Source organism: Micrasema longulum, unplaced genomic scaffold, assembly GCF_059751315.1.
Source record: "Micrasema longulum isolate JH-2025_06_02 unplaced genomic scaffold, ASM5975131v1 h1tg001120l, whole genome shotgun sequence".
NCBI lineage: Eukaryota > Metazoa > Arthropoda > Insecta > Trichoptera > Brachycentridae > Micrasema > Micrasema longulum.
In genome coordinates this window covers 106,480-126,498 of record NW_028278308.1, presented here as the reverse complement: position 1 = coordinate 126,498, position 20,019 = coordinate 106,480, and the positions used below count along the sequence as shown (strand labels likewise).

Genomic DNA, 20,019 nt, shown 5'->3' with positions numbered 1-20,019 from the left:
TACGAATACACGAGAAAAAAAAATTAAACATAGGATATATAAAGAAAAAAACGTAAAATAATAATACATTCATACTAATTGAAAGTTAATGCAGTTTTTACACGTGTTCAAAAAATCTTAGATTTACTTTTAATTTATTTATTAATATATTATTTTTAATAGTTTTTAGTTCTTTGGGGAGATTATTATAGTTTTTTACAGCTTTGAAGACAAAGCTATTTTGACCATCTCTTGTGTGGAATTTAGGAATTTTAATATTATGTTGGTATCGAGTGTATTCATCTCAAATTTTTTTCTTCTTCTTGATAAATTTGTATTCTTTAAAAAAAATAGTGGAATTTATTTTATAAAGAGTGTCTACTGTATGAACCTTAAATATTTTTCCGACTTTAAATCCACAATTCATGTTACGACAGGTAATAAACTCTCTTAATATCAAATAATTACTTTGTTTCGGTCGAGATATTTGTCTCTTTATCAAGGCATTATTTTAATCCAAGAAGAATCTGTTTGACTGATTTGGGTTTCAATACATTTACATTATAAAGGTAAAACGCTTTAAAATGCCTAGAATGCAAATTAATATACCTTTGCATGAACTCTTTTTTGTGTTTCTTTTTTGTTCTTAGAAAAATATAGATCTATTGATAATATACTTTAGTCGCGTATTTTATTCCTAAAAGAATTGTACAGAATGATTTTAGGATTCTGTTGCTTAATAAACCGTCAACTCGCTCAAGAGGCCAATAACTTATATTTAATTACGGTTTAAAATACGACAAAACAAAAAACGCGATGTTTGTAGCTTCATAAATATTAGAATTTTTTTAATAGATGAGATGGTTCTACAATTATCAACATGCTGATGGCTTTGTGAACCTTTGACCCAATTAAAAAATAGATAAAAATTATTAATATTCTTACAAAAATGATACATGTTTTTTTTCTATGACAATCTACTTTTATATATCTTGGGTATACTGGCAAAAAGCTTTAACTCTCAAATCCCTGTTTTGAAAAATCCAGCATTTAAGTTCTGTTCCAATTTTACTTTTTTATATCTTATTTAAATACATTAAGATGTTAAGTGCTCATTTAAGAACATGTTTTTGATTTTTCCGTTTCTTAATTTTATTTTAAGTAAATATTAAGTTATTTAAAGCTTTTAGCCTGAATAAAATACCGGGTATACGACTTAACCTTAAATTTATTTTTAAAACTACAGATATATGAAATTTAATATGACTTTGTGTATTTTGCCAGTTTGTAGAGCGTTAAAAACTTTACAAAACTGCATCATTAAGTCAAATCCGCATATTTTGGAGTTAATTTTTTTTGCCAGTATACCCACGATATTAAGTTAATGTTATTTTTTTTATTTTTTTATTTATTTTTTATTTATTTATTTATATTTTTCTCTTACAAACTATAATTAATAATAAACATAATGTGACCTCACTGGGGTTACCCGTGCCGAGGACACTTACCAATATACTTTTTTGAAATGTTTTACATTAGAGAATAAACAAAGAAGACTAACTTAATAAACAGAGATAGTTAACAAAATATTCACAGTTTTAAAAACAAGGTATATATGTACATTTATATTTTTTATATTACAAAACGCACAATAAAAATAACAAAAACCTAACATAAGCTATACATTTGTGGAGCGGTTGATTCAATATTGGTTTGGGCGAATGAGACAATCCATTTTACTTCTACCTAGCTCCACTATTCATTTTTTTATAGCCTTTTTAAACATAACTGTAACTTTCCAAAAAACAGACTAGTTCTTGTGTTTGAAGAGTGACTTACACCGTTATAGTTATTTAGTAATTTAAAATTATCTCATTTCGATTTTTTTTTAAAAACAGAAATACTTTATTTTTGTGTACTTTGTACTTATTTTCTTTAAACGTACTTTGAATTTATTTAGTGATATATTAGTTTTTATTTCATTAGGGAGATTATTATATTTTTTTATTTCTTTGAAAGCGAAACTTTTTTGACCGTGACTTGTGTGGAATTTAGGAATTTCAATTACTTTCCATTCTTACAACTTCTCTACAAAGGCAAAACCATTTGTTTAATAAAATGATCGATTGTTTAGGTTCTTTATCTCAGTGGGGAATGATATTCTACGGAACCGAAGTACCAGCACAAGAGGGACTGGATCTGGTTCCAGGAACTGTACCGAATCCTTTGGGACAAGTAGAACTCAACATGGGCGAAGGAGAGGCCGGACAGCACAACTCCATAGAGTCTGATCGGACAAGTTCAAGGTGGAGGGATACTCAGAAGGTGGGTTTTCGATAACACTAGAACATTGCAGATGAAGTAAACTAACTGATATTTTAAAAGTAAAGTAAACTCGTTGCTTATTTATACTAGATATTTACATATACTTGTTTACTTACTTATTTGGTATACCTGGTATTATGGTGATAATAAGTTAAGTGGTCGGGTTGTGGTCGTGTGGCTAGTGTCTTGGACTCACGGACCAAAGGTCTGTAGTTCGAATCCCACTCTACCCCAACTTGATTCCATTTTCTAGTAGTGAGTTATTTACAACTTGCTGAAAATGGCCCTCAAAATTAAATATTTGGGTAAATCATAAGAACGCAAATATTTATTTTCTAAAAAAAAAAAAAGTAATTTATTAGTATTGTCATTAGGCAATAAGAATTTTCCCTGAGGAATAATATTTTTTCTGTACAGAAAGTAGCTTGTATCGATTGCCGATCCTCCAACTATCGCTATGAAAAAAATACGACAATCCCTTAATCTAAAGCGACGTAGTTTAATTTTTTATTTACAAATCTAAAATCCTACAATAAAACCGAAACGAAAGGAACCATAGATAAAGCGAATCAATTACAAAAAAAATATATTATTTTTGACGTCCCACCTTGCCGCCTACACATTTTCAAAAAATGATATGATAAATAAGTATCCTGTTTTATTTCTCACCTCTCCGGCTATCCCAATGCATAAAATTTTTGTTTATCAGTCGCTCCGTTGAGACGTGAGGAAAAAACAAACAAACAATCACATTTGCGCATTTGTAATATAAGTATTTATTTATTTGTCAATTATATACGCACAGGTGGCTTTTATATGACAGATACAAAATTGAAATTCAAGCGTTTTACGGTATAACAACTCAATATGTAGGTCTAATAACCCCGTCACAATAGATCTTCACGCAGTGACGTCAGGAGCTTGCACAGCACTGATCCCCCCAAGGTCTAATAAACTGTTTTTTTTAGTGTCGAATTACATTATGCTTTTTGGATATTCATTAACAAAGGTAAAATATTACATTAAAGTAGATAGGTACGTAATTGAATATTTTTGAAAAATTATAAAAGTTTCAGGTAAAGTATTCAGTAGGTATTATTTAAGTGTAGGTTAGTCAAATAGAAAAATATAGAATGATTTTTACAGCATTTGAATAATGTAAGTAATTTTGATTTTATCGCCGGAAGAATTTTCAATCTAAAAACTGACGATGGAAATCGAAACATATCAATATTTCGTTAAATCAGGGACGTCCGGTGTGCCAATATCAGTATAATCCATAAACCTCTTTTTCCAGGTTATCTTATGTACAAAACATCCATGTTATTTACAATTATCAAAACTGTTAACCAAAAAAAAATAGGCAAAAAAGCTCCATATATACATTTTTTAAACTATTTTGTCAGTTTGTTCACTTCACTTGTGTTCATTTCACTTCACAAATGGCTGGTGTTGTCATGGCCTTCAAGTAAAGTACTAGGTGATTTCTCCCTTTCTTTTCCTTAACACTTTTTGTTTTGGCTATCCGAAGTGTTATGTCTTTTGACATATCTTGATTCATGATTTTTCTCTTGTTTTATTCTTACCAAACGTTTCTATTAACTATTACATCTAAAAATCAAGAACAATGATTTGTTCCGTTGAAATAATATCGTCTTAAAACCTTTTACATTTTTTAAATCACTTTTATTTTTACCTCGTTGATTTTTTGGATTAGTTTGTTTTACGTTTTCAATGAAATACTGATCTTAGTGTTATAATATTTTATAATAATAAAAATACGTGTATAGTTTTATTCCACTTTTATTTATAAATTTTTACCAGTAACCGGGCTTCGTTGTTTCCGACATCGTCAGACTGGTGGGAGACTAAACAAATTTATATGTTATATACAAGTGCAAGCAGGGGTTGTAAATCATTGTTTTATCTAATTATGGAAATAAACTAGTTTAAATTAAAATCAGCTCTTTAACTTCACTAAAATCAACAGATGGAAGAATTGAAGAAATATGGATGTTCAAACATAGGCAAAATGGTGAATGTTACACAGTGTGTAAAGTGGCCACTTAAACCAGCCAATGACAGGTCATAAGCCCTGTAAATGCATTGACTTCCATATTCCCTTATTTAAGGTATTTTCCATCCATGTTGTAATTTGTTAAATTGAAATCGTTTAAGTTTAAGGTAATAACAATTATATGAATTTAAGTTTTGTGTAAATGTATACAATAAAAACTGTTGTAAATTACATAATTTTATGAAGTTTTGTAATGAAAATGTATTTGAATTAAATGTATTTAAATTTAATTAAAACTATAACAGGGGCCGCTAGTTGGTAGTTCCATCGGCAGCTATGTCCCCCGGGCCCGGGGTAATTAAGTGATTCTCTGAAAGCAAAATTCCCGGCAGTTAATTCTTATCGATGAGTTTCATTGTTTGTATTTTAATGGATACAATAATGGAGAATGAACGTGTGTTACATACCTGATCGTTTAATATTACTTTATCGGGGCAATTCTTTAAGCGGTTCATTTCTAAAACTTCAATTTTATCTAATTTTTCGCCTTTGCTGCATGTGTGAAGGAATCGAACATTTGTATTTTTTTATCAAAAACATGATTTGACTCAATACATTTTCTTTTTCATTACAAAACTTCATACAATTTACACCGGTTTTTATTATATACATTCAAACAAAACTTAAATTCATATGATTGTTATTACCTTATACTTAAATGATTTTAATTTCAACTCTTTTATTTCTATAATTATATAAAATCATGATTTACAACCCCTGCTTGTTTTTGTATGTAACATAAAAATTTGTTTAGTCTCCCACCAGTCTGACGATGTCGGTCACGACGAAACCCGGTCACTGGTAAAAATTTATATATAAAAGTGGAATAAAACTACATACGTATTTTCATTATTATTATTAAAATGCAGTTCCACCAAGAAATGTCAGTGGAAAAACTTGATATAGTTTAATATCTTGTTTTGGCAAGAGATCATTCGAAGTGGGTTTTATATAAGTTTTTATTTTTGTCACCAGATTCGCGAAGACGGGAGAGTAGACAAACAAGGAGCTCAGGATTCTATTACTGACGACTCTGCTGCCACGTCCGGTTGCCTCAGTTTTGTAGCTACGGAGCCGCAACACTGTATAGGTTTGTGTTTATTTCTTCTTGTATTGCTCCATACATTCAATATCCCATATGCCTCGCCAAGTTCTTCGAAAACTACAAAACGACGACCATCTAAAGTGACTCACAAGAAACCCGCCCAAGACGAATCCGAAAATGACCACATAACGGAATCTTCCGAAAACGACAATCATACGAAAAAAACTAATGAGAATGGGAGACGACGAAAAGAAACAACAATAGTTTCTGAAGAATATGACGCGCTCCTGGCTATTGATAATAAACTAGTTGATAATAAAAATGATTCGGTCTCAATTTCATCATCAAATAACAGCGCTAATATGTGTGAGAGTATTTTAAGTCAACTATCTACAGAAATATTAATTAGTCAATTAGAATTAATAGACGATCGCGTTGCGCGTGCTTCTCCTGACGCAGAATCGCGATCGTGGCCGAAATCTAGATTTTTAAATAATTATCAAGAGTTTACTAATAAATCTTACCCCTGTAAAGGCTCTATTTCACAGAGCTTAACTCGCAGCAGACTGAACGGAAATCGTTCGTTAAAAACATTCAGTGACGTAATTTTCGGATCATCAGGCAATTACCACCCTTCGCCAAGTGGCGATTTCGGTTAACCGAATGACTTAATAATTAATCTTCATCCTATGAATGTACCACTATTTAATAAAATAAATTGTGATCGAGGTATGTTTTGTACTTTTAGTTAGACAATTTTCAAATTGTGGTAAATACAAGTGTAAAAATGCGAGTACAATTAAAAAAAAGTTCGTCGGAAATTTCTAAATCGTCTTTCCAATAAAGAGCCTTTTGATGTTTGGCGGAAAATAAGGGGTCAACCGCTCGTCTATTTGTTTATTTAGATACTGAACTCGTATAATTATAAACGATAACCCTTTTCAAAAACAATAGATTACCCTTTTGTAACAATGTGACCCTGTTCTTTGGTCCATATTTTTTACCCTCGCAGAATATTAACAAAAAATACAATTAATGCATGTTTAAAATAAATAAAATGCTTTGTGTAACGAAACCATTTGCTTTCATAAAAAAAGGGATTAGAAATATCAATATAGTTATCAAATTAAAAAAATAAAAATTACGCTTTACATTTCCATACACATTTTTTATTCACACTTACTGGCTAGAGAGAAACTTTGAGTAATAAATCGATCATTACCAAGACAAAGGAAAATCGAAATTTGGTACAAACTTGGTATTTTTCTAATATTGGTATGGACATTTATTCTACTAATTAATTGTAAATACATTCATCTGGTTTTGTTACACTTAGTGTGTAATTTTGTAAAACAAAAACTTCTCAAAGGATGTTTCTTTATTTCATTCTTTCGTTCCTCGTTATTTGTGATGTGTTAACAATAATTGTAGATTGTATGTTTTACCATTTGATATAAGTTAATAATTTCGTCTTCTTATTAGTTCTTTCTACATCACAATTTGTAATTAATCCCAAATATTAACATCACAGAAACATCTATAAAAATGTTTATTTTATGCTTAAATAAATTGTGTATTTTTAAGTCTGTTTATATACATTTACTTGAGTTTTATTCCGTAATTTAAAATTACATAATTATTTATCAGATATTTTTATATTTTGTACATATTTGATTTCTGTTTTGTCTTTATTTTTCATAAATCAATTAAACTTGTTCATTTTCTGATAGAAAATCGAACATAGATTCCATTTGTAATATTTATAATAATTTACTTTAGGAGTATTACATATTTTTAATTAATCGTTATACATTATGCTTGCTTTATTGATAAAAATATACATTTGATAAATTGACGTTATATTATATATTTTACATTGGCCCATTTCACACCATGGCAAAAATCCACACCGCACGATAAAATAACATGGAGTGGATTAACATTTATATTTAATACCAAGCAAACGAAACACTATGAGTCCGAAAAATATGCAGGAATTTTACCTGATAGTAACCGTTGAATAGATTTGAAATGAATACAAAAGAATATAATAAATGTGAATTCACCTCAATTTTAGCGTGCCTTGTGGGGTTGGACGGTACGTCTGAAATGAGCTATGGACATAAAATTTAATTATGATTTTTTTTAAAATAATTAATTCAGATTCTTTGTTTTTTTTGCAATGAAATTAAATATTGTTTAAACCTTATCTGACACTGAATTAAAGTATATGTAATTGTTTCATTTGGTTCTATGTGTATATTCAAAAATAGACATTTATTAAACTATAATATAAAAATATTTCGACTTATTTCACACATTTTTTTTTATATATTATAAATTATTTTTAATTTTACTTCAGTGAATTTGATTATTTAATAATTGAGGTGTGAGAATTTATATAATTATTGTTACAAAATCGTGGTGATGATAAATCTTTTTTTGAAAAATTGAAATGTAAATGTAATTATTTGCCTTACGTCTGATTTTAAGCCATTGTCTTTATCTTGATCTAAGAATGTAATCGTATTTGGCTAGTTATCAAATTATTACAATAAAAAAAACTTGAATATAATAGAGGAGAGATTTCCAACAAATTTTCGTAAAATCTTCTTAAAATCTTCTTAAAATCGCCCAAAAGCGCTTTAAACAAGGCTTTAGAATTGAAGGATTGTTTTCACTAACCACTTACAGAATATGTATTATTTATTCCAAATAAATAATCCCTTAACCCTGCCTTAAATTTCTTGTTTTAAACTGAGAGGCAAATTCAGATATTTACCAACATTAAAAAAAAACACTAACCTTTTTTCAAGAACAGTGTTCTGTTTTTGTGAAAATAACTTTATTTAAACAAGTCATTATTTGTCTGCCTGTTTTGAATCACAGCTGTTCCTTTATCAATTCATAGGAATACGTTTCTATATTAAAAATATTAATTCCATGCGATGCGTATCGGCCCAATATATATAACCTTAATAAATAAATTGATTTTTTGACGTTCAAACATAAGCAGAATGGTAAATGTTGCGCAGTGTGCAAAGTTGACTCTCAAACCAGCGAATGACAGATCAAAAGCCTCATAAATGCCTAGACTTCCGTATTACCTTAGATACAATGTTCTTCATCTGTGTTTTAATATGTTAGTTTGAGTCCAGTCCTTGTCTACAAACATTTGGACAAACACGAAATATCGTTAAATATTTTGATGAGTTTTCATTCCATTTTTTTAAGATAAATAAGTTCTCATTCCCTTTCCTCGCCTGATGGTGTATGAGCCACTTTATGGCTTACTAGTTGCAGCGTATTTTGATCCTTTTTTGTTACATGAAGATAAAACGATCAGTCTTGCGCTTCAGGTGCAAATCCAGGAACTATGAAATATTCTAGAGTGTAAACACATTTTTTGAATAAATATTTCATATCAACTAAGTCGGATATCGAACCCAACGCCTCTTGGATGGTAGGCAAATGCGCTGACCATTTCACCACGAGGCGGACATGATGTCATAAATTGTATAGACAGATGTCATTACAATTTTATTGAATTATTATATTTCGTCTTTTATTTTATTTACTTTAAATTATGGTTAGTCATTCAATTCTTGTATCAACTCAATATTATTAACATATTGCAACAGAGATAAAGAACATTTAAGAAAAGGTAATATAGAAGTCTAGGCATCTACAGGGCTTATGACCTGTCGTTGGCTGGTTTAAGTGGCCACTTTACACACTGTGTAACATTCACCATTTGCCTATGTTTGAACATCCATATTTCTTCAATTCTTTCATTTGTCGATTTTAGTGAAGTGGAAGAGCTGAAACCTTTATTGTTGTGAAGAGATTCATCTGACTGAATTATTTCACATACTAGGAAACGCCTGAAAACAATTATTCAATTTTTAAACTTCTTCTTGGACCAGTTGGTTTCATTACAATATTTGAGTTTTTCCAAATGTTCGTAGACAAAAAACTGGATTTCACCCCCTCGGGAGTCATTAAGATTAACAAATTACAACAGGCTTGTTTGAAAGGAGAGTGATAATTTGCGTGAAATACGAAACGAAAAATTAATTCTCCCACTTCTAATGTATAAAATAATTCTGATTATTCTATGATCAAGATAAAGCTTATAACTTAAACCTCTCTAATCAACTATATTTTGTAAATATAATTCTTTAAGTGCCAATGAATCGTCTATCCATTGACAATACTTAATCGTGGTTAATTGTTAGTTAGAACCATTTGTCGCAATAAAATGGGACGTATGCCAAATTTTATACCATGTACCTTGATTTCTTTCGCACAAAATACATAAAGTATTCCTAATAAAGTTACTTAGTGGCAATTTGTAATATTAGTTTCGTGTAATATCGCGGACTTAAGAAATATTGCTTAAAATGTCAAGTGCAATTAACCTACTTAATATGAATGTTACAGAAGTATCGCACGTTACGATAAATTATAGTATTATTAATAATGAATCGATTTCATCCATGATTCGCTGTAAGTTCAAACATTCAGCGACATATTAGTGTAATTATCAATAAATTATAATAATAATCAATAAAACTCAAATACAAACGTGTTTTACTTGGTTTTAAAATGTTGTCAAATCCACGTTAATGGATATTAAATTTGCTTACAATAACATCCAAAAATGTTTTCAGAAATAGATTATTTAAAAATATTCCATTTGCAATAATGGCTAACAAATATTCATTTTTTTTCTATAAAAATACATTTATTTGCAAAAATTAATATTTCTTTCCTTTCTTGAAATAATTTAATAGTTGATTTTAGAAAATGGCGAATTTAATATTCATCGACCCGTTTATCATTTATTAACATCGTAGCATCACTTATCGATAAAATGCATTATTTTCACAAACTTTTTCGTTTTTAATTAGAAGCAAGACGTGTCTACGTTTTACAAGTAAAATTTTTGGTATTTTGTTTTTGTAAACATCTGTAAGGAATTTTTGAGATATATTTTGTTGCATACATCATCACTTTTATTTTAAACGGTTTTATAATAGGTTTTATTTTTGTATTATATGATTAGTGAAACATTTCATTGTTGTTTTCTGATTGTTACATTTGGAATAGTTTTTTTTTTATAATTTGTACGAAATACTCTCTTCAAATAATATTTTCTCTAACATAGAGACTTCTCCCATATATCCGAAGCAATCATCTATGAAATTTCAAACTCTCTTCTTTCCATTTATATTATTCTCGAAAATCCTCGTAAAACTTGGTTCGATCAGATAGAATGACGTCACTTTTCGACTAAAAGGAAGACCAATAAATCATTGTCATAGTTCAAAAGTTTTCACAAAATTGGAAGTATCAAGTCAACCTAGAGAAAGCTTTTTATAGAGCTATCAGCAAAATATTGGAAGCTTAAAATGTAGAAAATATTATATTTCACCGTTTAAATGTAATCAAACTTCATTGTGAGTTTAGTTATCACATTAATTACGTTCCTATTTTACAAAATTAAATATTACACCTCATTTTTATCACCCTTTGGCATTTGTTTCTCTGCTTTATTTTTATTTAAAATTTGTATTTTATTTTGATTAAGAATGTTTAATTGTTGTTTTTTATACATCACACTTGGTCATTTATTTGTAACGTTATTACATAATTTCAGCGTTTAAAAGATAGGTAAATTTTAAATACATATCTCTTACCAATAATTATAGCGTAGCTTAATATGTGAATATTACTTAAGACATGAAAATGCTTGGAGATGTTGTTAGTCAATGTTTGTAAACGTGGATCGGGGTTTATTTTCGAAGTCAAAGAGTAAAATAATAAATTAACATTACTTTATATTAGTTTTATATTTGAAGCACTAACGTCGTGGTCATTATGATAAAAAAAAGTGGATAAAAACAAATTCGTTTCTATTTATTTTATTATAACATTTCTATATTATACTATTCAATTTTAGTCAAAAATGTTGAAGACGCAATAGGTTTTTTTATAAAATAGGCTGATTTTATCCTTTTTTTTCTAACGGTATGTTGCAACAAAATTGCAGTAAATGGCCGTTATTTTTTTTATTCGCTAAGTAGTAAAATATAAGTATTTACACTACATATTATTCAGCAAAGCCATCTGCGACATGCATAAGCTATTATTAATTTAATTCCTTGAAAAATATCAACCAAATTTTCTTTAATAACTTTGTTATAGTTTACATCGCTTAATATGCATATTTTAAAATTATTTTTAATGTCATCTCAACAACTTACAAGTAATAATTGCACAGTTGGTTTAAACGCTATTTGTGGTTTAATTTAGGTAATATAATTTTGTAATTCAACGTTAATGAAATTAAGCAAAATAGATTTTTTTAAACTCTAGTTACCATTGTAACGATGCCATTTCATGAAAAAACTTTAACTTTACATATTTAGAAATTTTGTCGAACGTTTCGTGAGAGAATGAGAGCTTTTTTTTTGTAATATTTTTCGATAAATTTAATATTGATTCAATAAATTAAAATGGACGATATTTTACAGTATTTTATATTAAATCAGTCTAACTTTCCTTAAAATTACATTAGATCTTTAAAATCATTGTCAAATTAAGTAAATTTGTATTATTTTAGAGTTTTTACAATTAATTATGCATAGAATTATCTGTATTTGATTATAAACTTTACTGACTAAAATATTAACAACGCGGTATAAAGTTTGAAGTTCATGCAAAACATTCTTAAACTTATTTATATACTAATAATACCAATCTATCAATCTAACTGAGGTATTGACAATGTTATTTAGATATTGACAACGTTACTGATGTGATTATGACGCTTTTAAATGCATTTATTATATTTGAGAATACAAAAAAATATTTCTCTTCTTTTTTGTGATTGGACGACTGTGTACTACATTATATTTTTATGGAAAATACTCTTTCACTTCGAAATAAACTCGAGCATAGATAGCTAATAAAGGACATAATCATCTTATGACGAACATGGAATTATAAAATATCAAAGACTTGATCTTTAGATGTTTCACTTTATGATTTGTGATATTTATACTTAAATAGTATTAAAGAATTATAAGTATAAACTCTAAACGAATAACATTGCATTATATAACATAAACATAAATAAATTTTGTTTTCATTATTATAGGTTTTTCTTTCAATATTTTAATTTTGAACTTTGAAATCTGTAACTTATGTAAATGTTCCCGCAAAATTGACTTTTTTATCGGTTAACAATAAATGTAATTGAATGACGATATTATTTATTGATGTCCTAGAGGTGATTATTGTGTATCAAACTAACCTTAGTATCCCTTCAATAGTGTAAAATCGTATTTTAAATATTAAATTTTGACCCTGGGTGTAAATAAGTTTCAATTTGAATGAATACTGTTCTGTAATAATTATTTATAAAATATGTATATATTTAAAACTATATAACCTACGAAAGACTTAAATAATACAATAAAAATTGAAATGTTTTAATACAAAATATAAGATTTGTTTCATTGTAATTAAAACCCTTTTTGTTTGGCCTTTTCTTATGTTTGATATTTTTTGTTTATGTTTTTACTAATTTATGTTTATTTCGTTTTATTCTAACGTAAGTTTTTTTGGAAGATCTGTTTTACACATATATGTTATTGGGCAAACGACATCAACCAATTAAAATATAATTAAGATTAATAATTCTAATACAATATTAAGATTTAATAGACTTTTGCCCCATTTAAATGACTTTTTTAGTTTAATTTGAAGTATGACTTGAATTTTTTATTGGACTAAAACAGTCAAATTTAAAAACACTTAATTTTAATACAACACACCAATATTACTTATGTTTCAATTGTTGTGTACATGTTGATAACATCATTTTATCTATTTTGTGGTATCTTGAAATTAAATTTTTAACCAAAAATTGTTTTTTGTGTGTCTTTTTCCTCTATAACAAAATATTTTAAAATTAACCATTTAACATTTGATATTTTAAGCGTAACTTAATTTAAACTTTATCATCAAATCATAAATCAAATTATATTACAACCAACGAACATTTTTATAACCCCATACATTTTGACTCCTATAACCAACAACAATATGGACTATTTTCTACTGCTCAGGTGATTTATATGATAATATTTTTCTGCTTTCAATATTAAATATATAATTTTAAGGATTTAGTATTTTGGGTTAGATTTGCTGGTAAGTAAGGTCCAACAGTTTATAGTTAGTAGACTAATTGAAAGAAAAATTATGCCTGCATTAATTATTATAACCGTCATATGGAATATCGGCTTTTATAGTTCTATTTTTTTTTTACTAACGGACGTTATTATTAAGTTAATCAGATGCATTTTAAATTAAGTCGAAACTACAAATATAAGAGACAAACAAAAAATTTTAAAGTTTTGACAAAACATTCAACGTCATCAAGACATGATCTGGAATATTTATTTAATGCTCGTTTAAATCGCGGTAGACTTAAACGAAAATGTCCAGATATTGTCCTGAGTTTACAATACCACAAAAACGGGACATTCGTGCATTAGGGCATAGTTTTTTCTATGTTGATCGAGGAACAGCACTTCATCGTTTCTTATCAATAATTTTGGTAATAATGTATAATTTCGATAAATATCAGATTTTTATTTACATTTTTACTTACACTATCATTAATTAATTTTATTTATTTATCTTAGTCCTGAAATAACCTTTATAAATTTATTTGCAGAAATGTTATTTTTTCAAATACTTCCACCCGTTTTAGCTGTTTTATCATAATCATTTAGGATTTTTACTATTAATACTCGTATGTTAGAGAACTGAGGTTAACCCGTTTTTTTGTATGAAATACAACACACGAAGTTAACCCGTTAAATAATTTTACATGACCTCAAGGTTTGCAATTATAAAATAACTGTTTGTCAAAATAAATGCGAATTTATTTAAGTAATTTCAAAAGCCTTATGATAAATTACTACAGGTAATCAAATAAATTCAAGATGTTTTAATAAACGACTTGCAGTTAAAGCAATCGAGGAATTTAAGAAAAAGAAAGAAAACTTTAAACTTGCCGAATTGACTATCAGTATATACGGTATTACTAAACAGAATATCCCGTTAGTTAAACTTTGACTCAAAGTCCTTTTAGCGAGTAATCCTTCACTATTAATTTTTTTGAAAATTCAGTTTCAGTGTCGAAATAAAAAGTAATTTTTTAACAAAGATTAAAAAACTAAGTCTCAATTTAATATTTGGTAAAAATGTGTACAAGAATCTGTTAATATTTATCCTATTTACGTAGTAGTAATATTATATAATAATGATGAATTTGACTATCAATATTGCATCGCAATATATGTGTTCCTTAACTAGCTGGCCAATATTCTTATTCCTTCTGAAAAGCCGATATTTCGTATTAGGATGGTTTGGAGTATTATGCTTGTCGCCTAATTGAACGTATTCTGTCTCTTGTGTATTATCTGAGTTAACAGGTGGGGGTCACTTCTACTAGAACCTTCTTGCACCGAATAGCAATCCCTACAGTCGCCGATGGGCTCAGCCGAGATCTAAATGATTAAAAGATCGTTCTCGAAATCTTTATCGAAAATGTTTCTTATAAGGGCAAAAAACTGCAAAAGAGATTTAATGAATAAGGCAGGAATGGAATCTTTGTCTTCTACAAGCGGAGGGTGAGTGTGATTATCTACCCCGCCCCTAGTATTTTCTGTTTTGCTTCTATGCTTGTGCGGTTTTCATATCTCGTACTGTGTATAATTCTATCCCTCTTACTATTTTTTCTTCTCTGTACATTTTTAGATTTATTTTTTACCTCTTTCACTTGTTTAGTTATCTTTTCTGTCGTTCTTCGTTGTTTTAGTTGACCTAATTGGCATGTTTCGTTTCCTACTTGTATTTTTTTGTTTTGGTGTTTGGTGATTAGCAGCTGTTTTATGTTCTTTTTTTATTTTTGTGTACCTTTTAACCGAATGTGTCTACATTGCTTAGTGTATTCGGTTCTTTATTTACCTTTGTGAAAAATAAGAAAACATGTTATTCCTACCCGTGTAAAGAATATTATTATTATTCAATTATTTATCCCATCAAAAATTCTTAAAATTATTTCATTCATTCGTAGTTACTTTGAACCTAGGGTTAGTAACTATGTTACAAGACAATCGAAAATGCATATATTAAACAATTTTTGTTCTTTGATTTGACGTAAACATTTAAATTTTTTGCTTACCTATTAGAGTTTCTAGTCACTTTATTGTCCCATGTACTATAAATTATAATATATTATATTAATAACATAAATTAATGTATATTTTTTTGCTTTTGCTCATTTTCTTTCTGAAGTAATAAAAACATAGATTAAATCTGATTTCTAATGATAATCTCACAAATTATTTATTTTTTCACGCAATTATAAAGTGGCTTTTATTTATATTTTTCAAATAACTTACACAATTTATATTTGTATTTGTTGTTACTAGCTAAAAATGGTTAGCAATACCCAATGTTTTATGTGTATGGTTTTTTAACACGATTGCTTTTAAATTTCATACGCATAATTTTATGTTGCGAGTGAATAATGTTTTATTGTTGCATTTGAAAACGCGCATTTTTGCTTAAATTAAAAAGTATAATTCTTAAATTTACTAATTGCGCTGTTTCTTTCCCTACAGAGTGTCATCAAGCGTTCTTCCTCTACTCCGGTCAGTGCTTTTCCAAGTGTCCCGAGAAGACGTTCGCTAGTCGATCTTTCTACGAGAAGGCGGTCAAACCGAAGCCGATGGAGACAGTCTCCAACTTCGAGAGCATCGAAGCGTTGTCAGCATCTTTGAAGAAAAGAAGGTCGGTGAAAAAATCTTCTTCTGGGCAGAAAAACCAAGCGTATAGGAATATAATGAAGCCAATACCACCGAAGATCTGTTTGGATTGTCATTATTCTTGCGCTTCTTGCTCTGGGCCTTACAACTATCAATGTGCGAGCTGCCCAGATGATGCGCGGCTCGTGAATTCGTCTTCAGATGTTCCGGGAAGCATCTCTGAGAGTTACTGCTATCCACTGCAAGTTCTTCCTCAAATCCAGAGCGCTTCTTGGTTGTTTAGGCTGTACATTTTACTCGCCATTATCGTTGTTATTGTCGCTGGAGTAATGTTCTACTTCCTTCTTGCTTGTATGTTGACCAAGTTAGAAGTGCGCGTTTGTTGCAATGGCGGGATGGGGTCAGCTGATGTCAGTTACAGTAGATTAGGTAATACAGATAATTCTCAGCAAAAAAATACCAACATTGTTCAAGAAATCCACAGTGCCATCTACGACGGCAGTGACTCTGATAGTCCCGAAGAATAATTTAATCCAAGTTTACATGATACTTACTATTCAAAGAATTTAATTAGAAATGTGTGATGTTAACCAAATCAGTTTCCGAGTTTTTTTCTCCATAGTTTTGATTTTTTCAGCATTTTAAGATAATACTTTGACCCTTTGCTCCTTGACGGTACTAATTTGTCCCGGTGTAAAATAACTCTTTTATGACATAAATTTCTTACGTGAGAATGTAATTGATGTAACTAATCACTGTCAGTGCATATTTGGTAAATTTTTTGTCATTATACACGCTATCTTCATCTGTACATATCGAGAAGGTACACTTAACTTCTGCACCTTCTCTATCTACTTCTGTATGTTCTACCGAATTGTCATCTCGACGTCATATAATCGAATCCGACCAATGAACGACCCCGAAAATTCAGTCCGCTTTCCGCACTTCATTAAAATTTAAGATATTTCACATTTTTATTTCAAATAGGCTTCTGTGATAAAAAGTGTCGTAATTTAATTCGACTTCAAAATTGACTCTTTTCACTCAATTTTTTCTTAATACGTTTTTATCGAGAAGACTAGACCCGTCGTTATAAACCGATGTACTTACATCAAAACTTGAAGGGGGGGGGGGGGGGGGGGGTCGGTAGTGTATCTTCGTAATCGCTCGAGAGAATTTATCTTTAACTATAACGTCATGAATGCATGACGTCCTTAGCTTCCTATCATAATCGCGGCCCTGGGGATCAGTTTTATGTAAAGCTGTCACCCGTTTTTTTGTGTAAAATTACTACTCCTTTTCAATCCTCAATATTATGATTACGATGGCAAAATAGTTTTTTCTCAATTATTTTTGTGGTTTGATTATAATGCGGGTTTTTCATTTATTTGAGTAAATATTGTAAAAATAACAACGTTTTATAATGCGATTCACTAATTACAAATTTTTACCACTATTTTTTTTATGTAGTTTTTTTTCTAAAAAACCGAAAAAACAAGTAATCGTTTTTTAGCATTAAATAATATAATTCAAAAATAAAAATTTCGAAAACTCGACTAAATCCATGTTCAGGGAACAAAGGGTTAATTCTGCTTAGAGTATTTATTACATCAAGAATAAAGTTTCAGTGACACTATAAAAGCCAAAACTATGTTTTGATTTAGTATAGTTAAGGACAATATTTTTTTAAAAAAACGACTGGTCATTTGTATGTTTTTTCCCTTTTTGTGATTAATTTTTCAATCATTTTATTTTTCCAAACTATGTTCGAATTTCAAACAAATGCATTTATGAACAATATTTTGGGTATGCTCAATTCTTTGTTGTTCTTTGTTACTCTGTTCTTTGTTAATGGATTGATAAAAATATTCGCTTTTTCAACAAATACGAAGCTATTGAAAATAAGGTAGTCTAGTCTAACTTACCACTTTTCAACAATTGTTGTAGCTAATTTTTTCCATGCTTTTATTCTCTACAGTAAAGCAACACGCATGCAAGTGATAATACTTAAATATAAATTTAAATCAAGCACATAATATCATAATATGCCATACCTAAAGTCAACTATGTACTTTTAGTCAGAATGGTAAATGTTATACAGTGCAAAAAATAATCACTTAATATAGCCGATAAAAGATCGTGAGTTTTGTAAATGTCTAGACTTTCATATTCTTAAAAGCTTCTTTTCTGTTGAAAAAAATATAAATGCGTTTATTTTTATGTTCCAAACAATTGTCTTTTTAAAATAAAAATCTATGGCATTCCTATAAAAATAGTCGTCATTAGCAGTAGATGAATTGATCTTATTTTAAATTTAAGTACCCTCATAATTTTGTGTTAATTTAAAAATAAAGCCGAGTTCCCGCGGGGACAATACAATACACAAAATTACACTGTCCTGTCCCAGCTCTATGGACAGCCTCATCTGCGCAGGACAGGGGACAAACAATTAGACTGCTGGCGTTGTTCGAACGCGGAACGCCTAGAAAATTGATACGCGACGACGCGCGCGGTGGTCTGATATATCTCTAGAACAATGCCTCGGTCCATTGTTTTGTCTTTTAAATTTCTAATCACACCAGGGCAATAGGTCCGTAGCTGGGACAAGATAGTATTGTCCTGTCTTCGCTTGAATTTTGCATAAATATAATATGTAATTGAACAGTAAATGTACATAAAACGTAATATTCTCTTTTTTTTTAGATTGTTCTTTTACTTTAATGAATTATTTCAAATACATTGTGCCTTATTAGATTGTCACAGTAACAACCTAGTTACCTAGCTTAATTAATCAGTAATTTAAGTAGAGAAAATGTTAATTTTAGGAAATACCATAGAATTAAGAATAGTCCAGAAGGAGCGTAGAACCATATTTGAATACATCGGACTGTGTCCAATAATTCGCCACGCGCATTCGTGAGGTCGTAGCGTAATGTTGCTTGATGGGGAAAAAAAATCATAACACAAATGTAAGGTAAAAAAAAGCAATCTGTTAATTTCTCTAAAATTTTATTGTGCACGCGGAAATATTGATTGACACAACAGAGTAGATAAGTAAAGGGTCATTTAATAAGAATAATTGAATTAATGAACTTTGAACTTAAAACATAAAACAAATTTTATTTTACATAAAACGGATATTTTTATATCATGTTAAATAATATTTGGTGTTTTGAAGATAATGTCGGTCAAATGTCCACCACAGGGTTGTTTAATCCGAGATCCAATTTTCATTAATTCTCTTATTAGATGAGCAAAGTAGGGTAAAAAAAAATACTACCCTGGCAACACTAACGAAATTTCCATTTTGTTTCTTCGACAATCTGACGCATGGAAAAATAATTCAATTTTTACGTAATGCATTTGTCATATCCACATTCATTTGCGAATTACAGATGAAATGTGATCGCATCCTGTTTCTTCAAGATCCTAGCAGTATTTCTACACTTTAAAAGGACACAACTTGGCATAGTTGAATTCAAATCAGGAGTTGCGTACTGAGCGACGTCTACAAAGAAACTAATGGGTCAAAACGTAAACCTACTCATTTATGAGTAGTTAAGTCGCCTTCTGTTTGATGTGCGTATGCGGTTTCTGGACTATTCTTAATTTTAAGAAATACATTCCTTGGCTTTGGGCCTAACTTATTTATATTATGTTTTTTTACAAGCTTATGAAATAACTATACCCGGTATAAGAAAAAGTTTACTTAAAGAATTATTGAGACAATTCATTTAATTACT

General features: G+C 29.2%; 1 protein-coding gene across 1 annotated transcript in view; it reads left to right on the top strand.

The window, feature by feature from the left end:
* LOC148276947 (uncharacterized) overlaps window positions 1-16,935 on the top strand; it is a 118,355-nt gene extending 101,420 nt beyond the window's left edge. Inside the window, exons 12-14 of the mRNA XM_088233557.1 lie at window positions 2,114-2,304; window positions 5,357-5,471; window positions 16,133-16,935. Coding sequence (XP_088089683.1) covers window positions 2,114-2,304; window positions 5,357-5,471; window positions 16,133-16,803 — 977 coding nt within the window. The 3' untranslated portion in view covers window positions 16,804-16,935. The remainder of the gene's footprint in view (window positions 1-2,113; window positions 2,305-5,356; window positions 5,472-16,132) is intronic.
* The last annotated feature ends 3,084 nt before the right edge of the window (window positions 16,936-20,019 follow it).